Below are 16,221 nucleotides of genomic sequence, written 5' to 3'. Positions count from 1 at the left end.
GCAAGGAGATACCTTCAAGAGTCCATCTCCCTAGGAGTTCAACTCCCTTAGAATACATGTGTGACGAGTCAACTGGTAGTTTATTGGAAAGGTTGACTACGCTATTATTTGTTTGTTTTATTATTGACGTCCACTAAGTAAGCGAGTTATATAAGTCCTTATCTAGGCGCTAGAACGGTAGGAGCCAGGGAGGTTAGATCCGACACTCGCCATGTTTCAATGGAACAAAGGGGAAGGGGAAGTGTTAATCTGGTTTTAAGCGTCTGTGTCTGTAGGGGGGGCGTAGGGGCTAGTTTCCTCCATTAGTTTCCGAAAATCCTTATAGCCTCCGCTGCCAAGGAGGTATCGTATATGGGTTGTTCTAACGCGCGCTTCCCTCTCCGATATTTTTAGGAGGAAGAGTGCTATTATGCGGCACTTAACGAAGTATCCTTGTGTTCTTTGTTCGCCGTACTTGCAGACGGGTCTGGCGTCGTGCCCAAATCTCTCGTGGTATTCCGTGAAGTCCCCGTGCCCCGTCCTTTCAGCGAGCAGCCTGTGCAGGATTGGGCGTGGGAGATGCCGCTCGGGGGCTGACTACACTATAGTCGTGACCATATATTTGCAATGGCCTCGCCGATCGTAATTGCTATTGAAGATGGAAGTAGGTGTTCCATGTATTCCATCCGACATATCATAGCATCAGGCTTCTCCGTAAATTCCAGGAGTAATGGAAATTTAGCTCCAGTAGTTTTGAGGAAGACTTCCTCACTCCTTACATTGGGAATAGACAGTGAGTTAGAGATAGAGTCTTCCAGACTATTATACACTAACATGACCTGAAATAGCTCATCATGCGTTGTAACATCGCGGATATCCTTTAGAGAAATTGAATGCGCCAAAGCGTCTCTAATTAGCTTGCCAACCGATTGAATGAAATCTAAAAGATCATATGAATCTTGAAGCGGTATACGGATGCGTATCGGCAATCGATCAAGAAACACCCCGAGTAAATCCTCAGTCCCTGGTTCGGTCCGATCAATATGAGGGATGCCAATTACCACATCGTACGTCTTTTTGACCTCTGCCAAGGCCAACGCAACGATGGTAGCAAATAGCTCCATGGAACTTGAAGAAGTGCGTTTCCAATTAAGTGAGAAGGAAGTTGACTTTCCAACATACTGGACCAGACCTGATGGCTGCCCAAATAGTGGTTCTGGGAGGTTAACCAGCTGAGACCTCCAATATTCAATGTCGGATTCATGCTTGGAAACCTGGACATGATTGGATTTCCATTGAGCCCACGCGGCGTAGCCCGGATTTGACAATACCTCTTCCAATCTCTCCAGTTTCTCCTTGTCGATATTGTGTAAGTACTCAATGACTACCCGACGAAAGAATGCTTTGATTGCGACCTTGTCTGTAACCGCATGGTGCTGGATGAGCACGATGGTAGTTTCTCCTTGGTTTCGACCGAGCAAGACTCGTGTCAATGGGCCACTAAATAGGTCAAAGGGGCGATTGGCTAAATTGTCAACGACATCGGTGTTCAATTGCTCTTCTCGAATTATGTCACAAGGTGTACGTGACATGCACCTCACAACTGTCTCTTCCTCCACACGAAAGCAACTTTGGAGGATTGGCTCGCTGGATGTGACAGCAAGAACTGCATTTTCCAAGGCTATCATGTCAACAATACCAATGAGACGTATCTGAACCGCTACGTTGAATGCCTGCGGAGTTGGGGAAGATATTGAGAGTAACACCAACTCTTTCTCAAGATGAGAGGTGGCATTGAAAGGCGGCTTCAGCGTCATCCATGGCTGCTCGGAAAAAACGGTCCGGGATACGTTTGCTGCTTCCTTCATACAATAATCTGCAATCTGATCGCTTAATGCAAGAAATCCTGTGTTCCAAATAAATAGTTTCAGCGGCAGCTTCCTCTCTAGCTTGCCGCAAACTATCTGTGCCATTCTGAGCTGTGAGAGAGAACTACCCCCGAGCGCTAAGAAATCAGACTCATCATTGATAGCAGTCTCTTCAGGAAGACCGATTGCAGTTTTCCACGCTTCGATTAGTAGTTGCTGCAGAAATGTACTTGACTTCTGGTTACCCATTATTGTCGGGGATGAATATAATTGCAACTTCTTGCGATCAAGTTTTTGATTAGGCATCGTCGGCAGACTAGGCAGGGCCACAATCCTAGAGGGGCAGGCATAGGCGGGCAGACGGCTTTGAAGACCAGCTTGGATAGGGCGAACATCCACAGTTGAGGGCTCCACAAACGCTACGATGATATCTCCTTGGACGACGGCAGCTACGCGGCGGACATTCGTGTCAATCATGCCGATAACATTTTCAATCTCGGTAAGCTCAACGCGATAGCCTCGGACTTTGACTTGGTTGTCGAAGCGTCCTTGAAACCGAAGTTCCATAGCTTCCGTCCAGACCGCACGATCACCTGTGCGATACATATGGTGGCCAGGGACGAACGGATCGGGAATAAATCGAGTTCGAGACAGGTCTTCTGTACCAGGGCCTATATAGCCTCTCGCGACCTGGATACCGCTTAGGCAAATCTCTCCCGGTACTCCTATTGGAACAGGGCGGTTTTCCTCATCAAGGATGTATACTCCAACTCGAGGAATTGCCCACCCCAACGTGACTTCTACTTGCGGTTGGAGAGGCTGAATAAGGCATCCAATAGTGCACTCACAAGGGCCGTAAGAATTGTATACGATACGGCGACTCGCCCAACGGTCTGCGAGGGCCTGAGGTACAGCTTCACCGGCAAACAGGATGGTATCTAAGTTGGAGAAGCTGGCTGGATCCAACACAGAGAGAAAAGATGGAGTGATCATTGCCGCGTGGACCCGGGATAAATGGGCAAATGGATCCTCCGGATTATAAAGGACAAGTGTTGCTCCATAGCATAGTGTTCCGAATATTTCGGCCTGGTTGACGTCAAAGCCTGGCGAGAACATCTGTGCATGGCGTCGGCCTGGCCGAGCATCCATACGTGAGGGCCCGTATGACAGGTATGATACTACCGATTGATGTTCGATACGAACTCCCTTAGGAACACCCGTAGAGCCGGAGGTAAAGGTGATGTATGCTACATCATCAGGCTTTGTTACCGTCTCCAGCCGCTTCGACTGCTTACGGTCCCAACCAGCCAAGATATCTGGAAGGTATAAGCTCATATCGAAGAGGTCGTTATATTTTTGAAGACTATCTGCAGTGGTAATGATGCAGAGCTTAGCTTTAGAGGTCTCGAGCATGATCCTAAATCGTTGTGACGGTAACTTGATATCTATAGGCACATATATTGCTCCTGCCTTGATAGTGGCAATGACAGCAATAACCCAGTCCATGCTGCGATCGCTGAAGACAGCAACAGCTTCTCCAGGTTGAATCAGAGATGTAATTCTCTCAGCAACATAGTTTGCCAACTGGTCAAGTTCATGATATGTAATCGAGTGCGTTAAACTCTCAACAGCGACTGCATCAGGCCATTGATCAACGCCGGTCTCGAACGCCGTTTTTAAATTAGATGGGCCGACATATGGATCCATAAGCGCTGGCGAAGCACTTGTTAGCGAAAGGAATTCGCAAGGATCTAGCAAGCGTGCTCGCAGTTCGGATATTGATGTACATCGTGGGTCGAGAATTGCATGAAAGATATTTCCAAAATGTGACATCATGCGTCGAATTACTGGTTCAGTGTATACAGATCGGTCAAATAAGGTTCGGAGGCAGAGATTGGTATCTTCTTGTCGAATGGAGACGGTTAACCCGAACTCGGGCCTGTCTATCCGATCAAACCGCCATTCGCAATCATGGAGCCCGGGTAGGTCGTACTCGAGAAACAAGATTGTTTCGAGTATTCTAGAATGACTTCCAGGCATGTATTTTTCCATTGCTTCGGCGGCCAACCACTGATGCGAACTGATGAGACGAATCATAGATTGTACATGAGCCAGAAGCTCGTCTTTCGTTGCCAGGCCCGCCAAATCAATAGGAAACGGACAAGTATTCAGCAAGGGTCCCACAACTTCTTCTATGCCAGGTAGAGGGAAATCTCGGCCAGAAAATACAGTACCAAAAACAAGTTGGTTTTGAGAACTGTAAGAGCGCAGCAAGAGGGCCCAGGCAGCATGGAGCGCTGCCGCCGGTGTGAGTTTGTTTGCGGCACATATCCGCTGAACCACAGATAAGGGGATGCCAAAATCAGCCTTGATCAGCCCGAATCCATCAAGGGATCCTTCCTGGGATGGCTTAGGGAGATTCAACGGCGAAACATCAGCAACCTTGGAAAGTAAATCTCTCCAAAACGGCCTTCCTTCCTCACGTCGGTCCTCGACGTACAGCGGTAACAGTTGCGAGAGCCTCCAAAATTGCTGCGGCTGGTCAGGCAAGCTTTCTCCCATTATTGAGGCGTGGACTTCCATAATAATCGTGCCAATAGACCAACCATCTATGAGACTGTGGTGAATGAGCCAAAGCAGCGTCGCAGCAGTACCACTCTGGTTAACCAGGAGTCTCAGAGAATTGACTGGAAGGAAATCATTACTATCCTCCTCATGTTGAATGGACTTCCATAGTCGGTCCGCTTCGTCGTCAATGGTAGTCGTGTCATTACCAGGAACACGGATCTCGGCCCAATCATGGGTATAATGTCTTCCAACACGTTGAATGCCGTTGAGGGGATCAAAGGAAGTACGAAAGATCGAGTGCCTTTCAAATACTGTCCTCCAAGCCGTTCGAACTCGACTGGAATCCATCTCAGGATCCCACGGCAAGTATATATGTATTAGCATGTAGCTCTTTGTAGATTGCCCAATTGAGGACCGGACCATGCCTAATTGTGTTGGAGTCATTGGGGCTGTTGCTTCGGTCTTGTTTGGGTCCCCATTTAGCGCCCCAGGTATAGATTGGCTTTCCAACACTTCAGCTGGTTCAAGCTTCTTGATGAGCTGATGTAGGGGAGCGTGATCGAAAATATCTTGGAATCTAACCGTTTGCCCCTTACGATGTAGCCCAGACAGAAGCTTTATCCCAAGTAGGGAGTTTCCCCCAAGTTCCCAGAAGCTTCGATCCATAGGAACAGATCCTGGTGGCCACCCTAGTGCATTGGCAACTGCCTCCCGCAACAATTCTGATAAACTTTCTTCTTTTCCGCCAGCGACTGAACTTGCCTGCTCACTGGCAAATGATGAGTGGAGCAATTTGATATCGACCTTTCCGTTTGGCGTTCGGGGGAGCTCTTTGCGGGTAAAGATATGGTCCGGCACAAGAAAGCTGTCATGTTTTTTGGATAGGAAGCGTCGCAGAGTAGCTGCATTGATATGTTCTGGTGTGATAACGGCTAGCAATTGAGCATTTTGCATGAACGCAGCTGCCGATAGTACTCCAGGGTACGAAAGCAATGTGGGGAGAACATCTAAATCAAGGTTGATGAGATACCCACGGTTTTTAACCATGCTGTCCTCTCGCCCACAGAAAACGATGCCTTCTGACGTCTTTCGACCCAGATCAAGAGTTCGATATAATCTCTGTCCATGCCACGTTATGAATCTTTCCGCGGTCAATTGCGGGTTCTTATAATACCCGGTAGCCAGGCCCGGCCCCGCGATGAAAATCTCGCCATTAGATACAACCTGCAGCTTTTCGTTTAGGATTAACAATTGCGTATCAGTCATTGGATGCCCCAAGACTACTGGAGCTTCGGGTTGTAGCTCAGCCATACTTGCGCATATCGTGGCTTCGGTTGGTCCATAGCAATTATAGATTCGTCGATAGGAGGCGGACCACCTCTTTACCTGTGCTAAATTTGGCGACTCCCCTCCAAGGAATATGAATTTTATATTCTGATATGCCTCAGGGTCTCCCAAAGAGTCTAGCAGCTGAGGGGTCGCGGGTAAAATTGTACACCTCTTTGCATCGTCTAGAACTTTCCCAGGTTCGGACAGGATGAGCTCCCCCCCCCGACAGAGAGTGCTAAAAAAGACACCCCAGGCAGCTGGGACCCGGTTCCAGTCAGTATACCCATACATGTAATAGACAATTTTGGCGCACTAACCGTCAAAACCGAGGGAGAAAAGCAGCAAGACCCTGTCACCACGGCACACTCCCAAATTAAAAGGCATTCCTCCGTCGCCTCCTTGTCTGACATAATTATCGATACACCTGCGAGGTATGACAACCCCTTTTGGAATCCCTGTCGTACCGGATGTAAATATGATGTATATCGGCTTGTCTGGATTACTTTCCACATCGACTATGTGCTCGGGAGCAGTGCCGTAATCCAAAGATTGACAGCTGGCGTTAATTTCCTTTGCCGATATCGTCTCAATACCTTCGGCCTTAAAATTGATTTCGGTAGAATATACGACCAGATTAGGCCCAATGGCTTTTAACACTTGCTCGATTCTTCCTTGGCCCCAAGATTCCGCGTCCAAGGGCACAAAGCATGCCCCAAGCCGAAGCAATGCGACAGTAGATGCTACACTCTCAAAGCATCTGGATAGGAAAATTGGGATTTCGTCCCCAGCACGAACTCCATGCGCCCTGAATAACACCGCCAGAGATTGAGAAGCCGCATCAAGATCTCCGTAGGTCCAATACCTTCCACCCTGGCTGCAAGCAATTGCGCCAGGTATTTCAATGGCATTTTGGTTGATCAAGCCAGCAGTTGACAGCATTTTGTTTCTTTCTTTATCCAAGATTGTCGATTTGTCTCTTTCTGCGGGTGAAATCATCCTGGGTTTGTCGCTCATCTTCCCTTTAACAAGTTATATCTAAACAAGCCTCAGCCCATGCATAGCAAGGAAGAGCGATTATATTTTGAGTACTTGCTAGATTTGTAACTAGTGCTATCCTTGTGAACGGAACACTTGACTTCCTACGGGGAATAAAGTCCGGCATGTATATAGCATTAAGAGGCCGGCGAATTTTACATTCCACGGCCAGATTTAGGGACTCATCTACTCATATTTGCTCTTCTCTGGAGTAAAATAGGTTCATAGCTCCATCCATCATGGTGGCAGAAATTCTGGGAACTTCACTGCGTGGCATCATTGAAATCTACGCTAAATAGCAAAATGGACTCTCATGCGATCGTAGACATACTGATTCCCTTTGATTGGTGATTTGTGATTGACCCGATTTCTGCGATTGGTAATTATACTACGACAAGTACATCACCCCCCGACACTAGAGCTAGCCAAATAGTGACGTTTGTCCCAAGTTCTCGGCAACAATTTGCTGAGAGGCTCCCATCCCAGCTAGTGAACCTGAAAAAATAGCATGAGGTATATTCTTCATCATCCCGCAGCTATCACCGGCAGCATAAGCCCCTTTGACGGAGGTTTGATAGAAAGGTGGACCAGCTTCTATGTCTCCACTAGGTCTCAACGCCAATCCAAGTTGCGTCGCAAAAGGACCACGAGGTTTAGTTGCGGGCGTATGTGCCAGAAAACCTTCCGTCGTACTGCTACCATCTTCGAATTGAAGGTGTATTCCGGCCCCATCAGCCTGCAAGGTCATCCGCTGGATCTTCCTCGTATCGACCTTCATAGGCGCCACTGTGCCGAATCCGGCAGCGATATCCTTGGCGAGGTCCTCGGAGCCATTGGTATAGATATTGACGGTTTTGCTGAGTGTAGTTACTTGACGAGCCACATGGAGCGCCATCGGAGCCTTAGACAGTCCTCCTATCGCGAGAACTCCGGCGGAGGAGCAGTCACGTTGTTCATAGCCCTTGCAGAAGAGGCAGTGGAAGCTAAGTCAAGGTCAGGTTCGTCAGAATATGTCCTCTAAGGCAGAAGCTTTTCATGGACATTCATACATAACCTTTCCCCAGCATTCTGCATACCCTTCTATCGGCGGGAAAATATCCTCTACACCGTTTGCTAATATTAGCTTTCGGCCATTCCAAGTCTTCCCTGCCACATCGGTGAGTGTGAAGATGCCACTTGAGTCGTCTTTCTTCGCGTCGGAAATCCTCGTCTGGAGGACATTGATCTGGTCGTAGTTGGAGAGGACGTTGGACCTAGCAGCCTCCCTGTATTCCAACGGCTTTGTGCCATCGAATCCAGGTATGAGGTGCATATGATCTGCTGTATCGTTTCGGTAGGTCCCCTCATCAAATACAATTGAACTCTGTTGTTGTCGGGCTAGGGCAAGCGCCGCAGTCAGGCCGGCTGGGCCAGCCCCAATTATCAGAACATCAGCCGTAGCCGCCATAATGCAACGAGTGAGAGAAATCAATCTACACTTTTGCCTTGATCATGGGCCAGATGGGTGGGAAGACTGGGTTTTTCATTGAGAATCGATCCCAACCAGCCCCCTCTGAGCGGCGAATAAGTCGTACCATGTAACAGCTCGGAACGTATTCTCGACCGGCACTCCACTAGTTAGTCTCCGCTGGCCCGCGTATGATCGACAGGGCTAGCCAGTCTGAAGCCAAATCCAATTTTAATGGCGTGCTCCACCTGAGTGGCCAAAGAAAATGGGTTCGACTTTGGCATTGTGGCGGTTAAACACAAGATGATGTGGTTATAGCCTGACTGATGGGGTTCTCCATATGGGCGTTAATTACATGTAGTCATTTTTTATTTTTATTTTTTCGAACACTGTATAGCATCTCCTTATACACCTATCACGCGAAACTCATGAAAAAGTTACATTGCTGCTGATCGGTCTATGTCTGTAGGTTTGATTGCTGCAAAGTTCATACAATGCAAACGGCGCATCACCACCACATAATCAGATACAAATCAAGGTATCCTGAATTTTAATATATTCATGAGAAACCAGGTGGCGAACGTACATTCTCCGAACCTACTACACTACTGGCTTTCGACCCCATACGAAGTAGACACGAACGGCGATCTTATACTTGCTCATCTCATCTTCGAACTTATTAGGCAAGGAAGCCCATTCCTGCTCTGTCATTCCCATTTTCTCGGCGCTTTATATTGTTCAGCATTTGTTTTCTGTTCGCGATAAGATATTTCCTTACCTAGACACAGACTGAAAGTAGGCCATCACGGAGGACATATTACGTCGTCCTCGCTCTCCCAGTGCAGGATCCGGATGAGAAGAGCCTGCTATCATATCTACCGTCTTATAGCCAACATCTGCGAGACCCTCCTCATTCAATCTGGCGGCTAGTTTCGTGGAAGCGAGAGGGTCAGATACTACCGAGCTTGTGAGCTCATGAAACTTCTGAGCGGCCAGGCAAGCTTCAAGGGGTTCTGAAACCGGAGTTTTGAAATCCATCTCAACTAGCTGGATCCAAGCACCTGGTTTCATGCATTTAATGAGTTTGCGAAGGACCGGCTGCACCTCATTCTCCCCAAACAGGGGAATGACAAAACGCTGGTGCACGAAGTCGAAGTTGTTTCCCCACTCACTGGGGAATTCATCAACAAGATTTTGCTTGACAATTTCCAAGGGAGGATCGAGAGGGGGGTATCCCTCAGGGCTTTCAATAAACTTCGTTAGCATATAGTAAAACTACACCATACTTGGTGTTGTGCGAAAGGGGTTGTCGTCAGCTTACATATTATCAAAGCCTACGAACTGAGTACTCTCTGGAAAGATTGATTTGACATCTTGTATCCAGTATCCTGTCATAATTCAGTGATATGGCCAAGCCAACGAATGAAGCGGGTGTGATTACCGTCGGCTGTGGCCGAGTCCAACACACGCATCCCCTGACGTCCCAAATCAATAGGTGCCAGAACCAATCCACCAGCACCTCCTTTCAGCCACTCATGCTGATTCTGCATGCGTGCTGCCTCTTCCAAATTGCGAGGCAGAAAGTATCTACCTGCAATTTCCTGCTTCTGGTCCTCGGCCATGATTGCGGGGGAGTCTTGAGCCATAGCGTAATGAGATAGTCCAAAGCAAATTTAAAAATCACGTTCGTGAAGTATGAAATATTTGTGTATAGTCCTTGGGAAGGTGTATAGGCATATATGCGCCTCGGATGAGGCTCTTTGTACAAGTGATCAAAAGGCCTATTGGATACCGCCCAACGGATAATATCCTGCGGCTCCACAGCTGAAGCAGAATAATAGCCGAAGCTGAGGCGAACTAATTGAGACCGAATCCAACTGTCCCCCTCGGAGCAAGCCAAAGACAGCTAGTAGGCGTCATCCGCATGGAGAAGGCATGGAGCATAAACTGCCTCAATTCCGTTTATATGTGCAATGCAATGCTATCCGTAAGCCATACTTCTAGTTACTCCCTTTTATCTGGAATGATGAGCCAACCGTTTACTTTTTTCAAAGCCTCTCAGTTAAACCAGGAGCCGGGGCTCTCCAGCCCGGAACTCCAGTATAACAGTTCTTTTTAGGAGGTATATATGTGCGAGATTTGCACAGAGCCGCGTTCGCAGTAATGATGACCATTGCCATTATGTCTACTCAGTGTTATGCTAGTTCTATGGTCATGCTACTAACTCCATACTTACAATATTGTGGAGTCTACGGAACATAATCAACGTAAATATCATAGAGGCTTGACTAAATATTAGCTGAAACCTCTCAAGGTTCTCAAATCAACTACTATTTAGTGAAAATATATACAACTGTAATACAAAATCAGCTACGGATAGCTCAACTCCACTAAGATATGCCTGCCCATTCGGAATTCTCGCCATCTAGCCAGTGCGCTAGTAGCATGCTCTCGAAGTGGGGGACTTCCCTATCAGGGTTCTCAGGTCTGGGCAGTGTGGGTAGCTGTGCGGGTTGCTTTTAGCTTAACCCCTAAGCTTGCTTTCTTTGACACATTTGACGGTGAGAGTGATTTAAACTACCTAGTCACTTAACTACTCAAGCACGTAATCAAAACCAGCTCTGAAGATAAAATGACCATCGAATCCATCTTCCAGATTGTATATGGGATTTTTTTTTCCCAATCTCAACCCCTGTCAGAGAGAGCGATTAAATTACCTTTGACACTTAGTCTTGAACAAGTCTCTTCTGTACCGAAGCTATGCTGTTCATAAGCATCCTTTTCAGTTTTCTGCTGGCCAGCACTGGGTTTGCCCATGTTCCATTCCTAGACGACGGCAGTCACGACTCGATTACAACTGCATGGGAATTTCCAGATCCAGTAGAGACTCGTCTTCTCATGGTCTCTTTTGATTGCCCATCTACCACCTCATATAGCAAGGTTCTCATTAATGATACCTCGTCATACCTGGTTGTCACTCTGGGAATTCCCAACATTACGTCGCTATATAGCTATCGCCCATCACTCTGGGCGATCGGCAAAAACGTCAGCATTCCATCAACTTATGAGACCGATTCTCTTAGCCAGATAGGCATCGCCCAAAGCTCTCTATTTAAACCAGCCGTGCCTCGAGGGTTAAATGCAGTGGAATATCCCACTGAGGACACTGGGGCATTCGTGCCATTTACAGAGGCTGCGACTGGTATGGCAGGATTTGGCCTGCTGCAGGCCAATATTACTTTAAGCGGGCCTGGAACAGTGTATTTTGCACTACAACCGATTGAGCACCGCCGCGGCAGAATTTTCATGGCCCTGGGATATAACGAAACAACCGAAAGTGAGCCTGGCTCTGCTGATAAATTACAAATGCAGGCGTGGTTTTCAGAAGAGTCAAGTCCACGTATTGGTCAGCGTTGTATATCTTGGTCTGCTTAAATAAGTCATAATAAATTACTTAAAGGTCACCAGTATTAGGAGTGTTCTAATTTACTTCTATAGTATTCTCTGCAGCTTATTCAGATTATCTATTACCAACCTAAGTACTTTACTAATATGAACCTTAGAACCTAAAGGTTTATCCCTTAGGAGTAATAGGCTATACTAACCTATATATATCAGTTTGTTACACTAGAGTAATAATAAAGCTGATTAATATATAATTTAACACTTTCTATTAACGCCATACACCGTATTGGATATATTAGTGCCTTTAGGTCCTTCGGGAATGCAGTTTACGAGTTCAGGAATGTCTTCTCTGAGTGCATCTACCGCGGCCTGATAATTGAAAGGCGAAGCGACCAGAAATCTCTGCCCACCTGCGTCAGGCCGCTTGTATACTTCTATGTGAGCTTTCGCAGCAACGCGAACATGAACAAAGCCCGCAAAATCGGTAGGTGGTACTTCTTTTGCATCCAGTAGACTCCAGAGTACCGCAGTCGATTCGTTAAGATGTTGCAGATTGGTAATTCCACCGACATGGGGGCTAAAGATCAGAGGAGGGTTAATCGTCGCCACGGAGAAAGTATGCTCCTCACGTTCCATCCATTCCCAAATCGCTTTCTCGGCCAAAGCCTTGGAAGCACAATACGCAGACACAGCATCCGCATTGGCAGCTTCTGCATAGGTCATGGGGTTCCAATCCTCTTCTGAATAGACATGACCCGGTCGGAGACCTTTTGATAGGTCAATTATGGCTGTGAACGACGAAGTTGTTACCACGCGTCGTAAGCTGGGGCCATAAAGGTTGACAGCCTCAAGCATTGCAATAGCGCCTTGTATTGCTGGATCGAGAAGCTGACGGCAGTTATCCTCGACTTTTAATGTAAAGGGAGCGGCAACACTGAGGACACCAGTGATGGGTTTAGATACCCCAATAAATGCAATTTCGTAATTCTCTCTCTGAGTAAGGTCTCAAATAACAAATACTGAAAATCTTTCGGCGTATTCTGCAAAAAGATCTCCAACCATTTTAGCAGATTCTGGCGAGCGAACTGTGCCTCGAACGTTGTAGCCTTGCTCCAATGCCTCTTTAATAACGTGGCCGGCAAGAAAGCCGTTTGCGCCGGTGATAAGAAGCGTCTGTTCTGAAGGACTTGCCATGGTGAAACTCGATATCGCGTGTTATTTGATATCACTAGCGGGAAGAAGATCAGAGCTTAAGAAACACAAAAGACAAAGTACGAAATCTTAAACATATGGATAGCATGACTTTATTTAAGTAACCGAAAGAGTGATTATATAGTGAGGTGATGATTTGGATATTGCTACATAGTGCAAGACCGCCACCTCAAGAGACAATGGAAAACATAGATATCAAGAGTAATCTCTGCTAACAAGCTGGACTTTTCAGGGTTTAGCGGACATAAGGATGGGACGAATGAGGAAGATCCGCGGCAACAGCCGTGCAAGCTCAGTGGCATACTCAGGCCATAACTCTACGTAGATGTAGGAGTATTGTAAGAGTACACTATAGCACCTCGGTGATGTGAGTGAATAGTGTAACGGCTAACGGACATTCGGGCAGTCCTGTTCATTTGCGATGTATTACGTCTTGGCATGGATTATCACGTTTGAGCTTAAGATAATAAACATATGGATAGATGGAACGCCTGGAATTGTAAGTAGACCTACTGGCTTACGCCAGCATCTGAGATTATGCTGCAAGAGGAACCACAGCAAAGAGATGGATGGAACAAATGTATCCAGAAGATGTTTAAAGTCCATGTCATATCTCCACTTGGGATATTTCGAAATGTTTTAAGAATACTTATCCGGGTGATTCTCCAAACCATACCGGCTAAGCCAAGTATATCAAGGTTAAATCCGTTGATAAATTGGCTTACGGTCTCGACAAGAAATCTTGTAATACAAGCGAGTGGGGGTCAATGGCTTACCCGCCTTGGTGGCGGGCTAGCTTTTGCCCACCTAGATTTGAAAAGACATTATGCCTGCACAAGCTGTGGATGTACCTGTGATATGGTCGCACCGCCCGCCATTAACATAACAATAAGATTGTTCATCGTGTTCAACTACCAGCTATATAATGAGATTGCCCATTGTATCCTACCTACTATGGCAACATAAACTTTGACCTGGTCAATCACCTTCAAAAGGTATCCTATAATATCTGGTATAGATCGGTTCGTCGCACATCAGCCTGTGGCTAATTTGCTATTTAAAAGGCATGAATGTTAGCAGGAGAAAGTATTATACAATCAATATGTCGTCGTATTATCCTGAATCCAAAAGAGCAAGAATCGATCATACCATTTGCCTCATAGCCACGAGGGACATCTACAAGAAAGTCGTTCTCTTGGGCATTGACAAAGTTATCTGAAACCGCAGGGTCTATATCTGTTGATGGGAGACTGCTGAATGGAATAGCAGCCACCAGGGCTTGTATTATTACACTGGCAGCTGCAAGAGACAACTTAAAATGCATTTTGGTAAAATTGGAGATGTTGAGAAAGAATTTTGCGTGTATTGTACTGAGTGAAGCTCTCCAATATTCACTCCTCAAAGTCAGTGACACAACCTCTTATATATACAAATCATAAGATAACGTCGGCAATGCGGAACTAGGTTAGCCCTTTTAATAAGTGCTCTCGGCAAAAGACTAATAGGAGAAAAACCGGGATTGATATAACTACTGCTTGTTAATGCCATCTACTGGCGGAATTAGGAGGATAATGCCCGTCTTACCTACATATTTGAGACTAGGTATGCTAGATAGAGTACGGAGTATTTCGCCCCCAATTTCAGAAGCCCATTCACTATTTTAGGAATTGTCTTCTGATTTGCCCGAGGTCTATTCCAATTGCTGCTTTTCTTTGACATATCATATGAAGGGACCGAGTAGACAGTCATCCGCCAGCTGGTGGACTGATATGAATGCCCATCTGATAACAGTATGTACATAGCAATCCGTATGCTGCGGCAGCACTCGTACTCTGTACTCCTCTAACACTTGTCTTCATCGGCACTTTCAAAAAGAAGAAGGGCCGATAGAAAACCTGACGTAAATGTATGGACTAGTACAAAGAAGGGAGCTACTTATGCTGGATTGCCGTATCAATGGTGTCATTAGAAGCAAAAGGTTAGCGTACCCCAATGTAGACAGGCTAGTATTGATAATCACTTTCTAAAGCAGTACATTCTAAACATAGCGGAAATTTGTAAGTTGATAAATCGAAAATTGAACTAAAGGTAAGTTGATAGATCATAAATTGAAAGGAACGAGAATAAGAGAGTTCATGCAGCATGCCAGTATGTAATGTGTAGAAGCAAGCTTCTTTTCCTTTCTGTCACATTTATTTACAAACGCTGAAGATGACTCTCATGGATAACATAGAGTGTAAAGAGCAGTAGTGCTCTTACATGCTTCCCAAGTGAAATTAGTTTAACATATTGAATGATTCTCGTAACTCTTATTACACTTATGCCATGAACAGACACTTGACTTTGCCTTCATCCTACGTATAATTTTTAAATCATCTCATCTCTGTGCTCACTCAGCCATGCATCAATATAGACGCGATGCTCTGGCCACTTGTGTTTGTCAACCCATTCCTGTATAGCAGAGAAATCTCTACACTTGTGTCCATTATTATAATGATAATGGACATAGTCACTTGTGGCCTGTAGTGTTGTATCTGCGTGACACATCAACTGCTCGCGGACGTAGTCGATGCAATGCAATGTATGCGGGTCATCCCGCGTAAGTTCTTCCATAGAAAGATGTGACACAATTCTATTGCGGACGCGATACAAGCAGTGAAGTGCATGATAGACGTCAACTTGATACACGCTTAGTTCCGGGTGAGCTGGATGTGGATTTGAAGCGGCAGCTCCTTGTTCTCGCGCCCATGCCGAGTCAACGGCAACAATGCCGTCTTCTGGTTTCAGTATTAACAAACGGGAGCAGTACGTAGCCAGATAGAGGAGTTTTTACCCAGCTGAATGTTGCTCCATAGCTGAGCATTAGCTTGTGTGTTATTTGCTGACCCTTCAAGTCCGTAAAAGAAGAAGGTAGAGTTGTAATCCCAAAGCTTCCAGTCTGGTGTAAGACAAATTTCAGCGAATGCGCCCTCAGTTACGAGAAGTTACTTACAAGGATCAATCACTGTGTTGCTGCCTTGCGATATCAGAATTTTTTTTGCTTTATGACCAAAGGCCAGAAGTAAAATAATAACAAATTGTAAGAGACAGAATATTGCAAGAAACGACTGCTTTCTTTTTATACAATGTTTGCAACATTGCATAGAAGAGTATGGGGTTTCATACTCATTTGCTGATGAGTCGCTCATTTCAATCACTATTTAATTATCGTTTGGTGTTGCCATATATATAAAACAGAGGGGAAGAAAAAGACGAGGGAAGAAAATAAAGGAAAGGTCGGACTTTTGAACGGTTTAAGGTTGCTGGTTATTTCCTAGGCCCGTTTTATAGCTGTAGCTAGCCACTATAGCTGCTGACTACAAGTCTGATGGCAGCCTG

General features: G+C 46.0%; 7 protein-coding genes across 7 annotated transcripts; 1 reads left to right on the top strand and 6 right to left on the bottom strand.

The window, feature by feature from the left end:
* Window positions 1–581: 581 nt before the first annotated feature.
* Window positions 582–6,683, bottom strand: V8C40DRAFT_280257 (non ribosomal peptide synthase; the record flags this gene model as incomplete). The annotated part of the gene is made up of 25 exons (XM_083221373.1): window positions 582–721; window positions 752–919; window positions 953–1,178; window positions 1,209–3,509; window positions 3,543–3,598; window positions 3,635–3,917; window positions 3,954–3,970; window positions 4,010–4,144; window positions 4,175–4,247; window positions 4,281–4,423; window positions 4,454–4,591; window positions 4,622–4,805; window positions 4,836–4,877; window positions 4,929–4,955; window positions 4,998–5,070; window positions 5,104–5,177; window positions 5,220–5,243; window positions 5,274–5,389; window positions 5,450–5,463; window positions 5,500–5,556; window positions 5,590–5,698; window positions 5,729–5,878; window positions 5,912–5,957; window positions 5,991–6,001; window positions 6,062–6,683. The coding sequence occupies 25 exons, from the start codon at window positions 6,681–6,683 to the stop codon at window positions 582–584; spliced, it is 5,229 nt and encodes a 1,742-aa protein (XP_083072310.1).
* Window positions 6,684–7,092: 409 nt separating this feature from the next.
* Window positions 7,093–8,330, bottom strand: V8C40DRAFT_248488 (uncharacterized protein). Its single transcript, XM_083216555.1, has 2 exons — window positions 7,829–8,330; window positions 7,093–7,762 (listed from the first exon to the last, which is right to left on the bottom strand). Exons 1-2 carry the CDS (start codon window positions 8,224–8,226, stop codon window positions 7,201–7,203), a joined length of 960 nt encoding a protein of 319 aa, XP_083072309.1. The 5' UTR covers window positions 8,227–8,330; the 3' UTR covers window positions 7,093–7,200.
* Window positions 8,331–8,729: 399 nt separating this feature from the next.
* V8C40DRAFT_248487 (uncharacterized protein) lies at window positions 8,730–9,983 on the bottom strand. The gene is made up of 4 exons (XM_083216554.1): window positions 9,668–9,983; window positions 9,548–9,614; window positions 9,005–9,469; window positions 8,730–8,953 (listed from the first exon to the last, which is right to left on the bottom strand). The coding sequence occupies exons 1-4, from the start codon at window positions 9,870–9,872 to the stop codon at window positions 8,827–8,829; spliced, it is 864 nt and encodes a 287-aa protein (XP_083072308.1). The 5' UTR covers window positions 9,873–9,983; the 3' UTR covers window positions 8,730–8,826.
* An 854-nt stretch (window positions 9,984–10,837) lies between these two features.
* Window positions 10,838–11,755, top strand: V8C40DRAFT_248486 (uncharacterized protein). The gene has a single exon (XM_083216553.1). The coding sequence runs from the start codon at window positions 10,987–10,989 to the stop codon at window positions 11,659–11,661; it is 675 nt and encodes a 224-aa protein (XP_083072307.1). The 5' UTR covers window positions 10,838–10,986; the 3' UTR covers window positions 11,662–11,755.
* Window positions 11,756–11,886: 131 nt separating this feature from the next.
* V8C40DRAFT_275592 (uncharacterized protein) lies at window positions 11,887–12,825 on the bottom strand (the record flags this gene model as incomplete). Its single annotated transcript, XM_083220738.1, has 2 exons — window positions 11,887–12,618; window positions 12,652–12,825. 2 exons carry the CDS (start codon window positions 12,823–12,825, stop codon window positions 11,887–11,889), a joined length of 906 nt encoding a protein of 301 aa, XP_083072306.1.
* A 919-nt stretch (window positions 12,826–13,744) lies between these two features.
* V8C40DRAFT_248485 (uncharacterized protein) lies at window positions 13,745–14,219 on the bottom strand. The gene is made up of 2 exons (XM_083216552.1): window positions 13,993–14,219; window positions 13,745–13,896 (listed from the first exon to the last, which is right to left on the bottom strand). The coding sequence occupies exons 1-2, from the start codon at window positions 14,165–14,167 to the stop codon at window positions 13,889–13,891; spliced, it is 183 nt and encodes a 60-aa protein (XP_083072305.1). The 5' UTR covers window positions 14,168–14,219; the 3' UTR covers window positions 13,745–13,888.
* An 889-nt stretch (window positions 14,220–15,108) lies between these two features.
* V8C40DRAFT_248484 (uncharacterized protein) lies at window positions 15,109–16,070 on the bottom strand. The gene is made up of 3 exons (XM_083216551.1): window positions 15,836–16,070; window positions 15,677–15,781; window positions 15,109–15,620 (listed from the first exon to the last, which is right to left on the bottom strand). The coding sequence occupies exons 1-3, from the start codon at window positions 16,029–16,031 to the stop codon at window positions 15,211–15,213; spliced, it is 711 nt and encodes a 236-aa protein (XP_083072304.1). The 5' UTR covers window positions 16,032–16,070; the 3' UTR covers window positions 15,109–15,210.
* Window positions 16,071–16,221: the final 151 nt, after the last annotated feature.

The sequence above is a fragment of the Trichoderma camerunense genome (assembly GCF_050948025.1).
Source record: "Trichoderma camerunense strain CBS 138272 chromosome Unknown V8C40scaffold_11, whole genome shotgun sequence".
Classification (NCBI taxonomy): domain Eukaryota; kingdom Fungi; phylum Ascomycota; class Sordariomycetes; order Hypocreales; family Hypocreaceae; genus Trichoderma; species Trichoderma camerunense.
The sequence above is the reverse complement of the archived record's forward strand: the minus strand, read 5'-3'. Positions and strand labels throughout refer to the sequence as shown.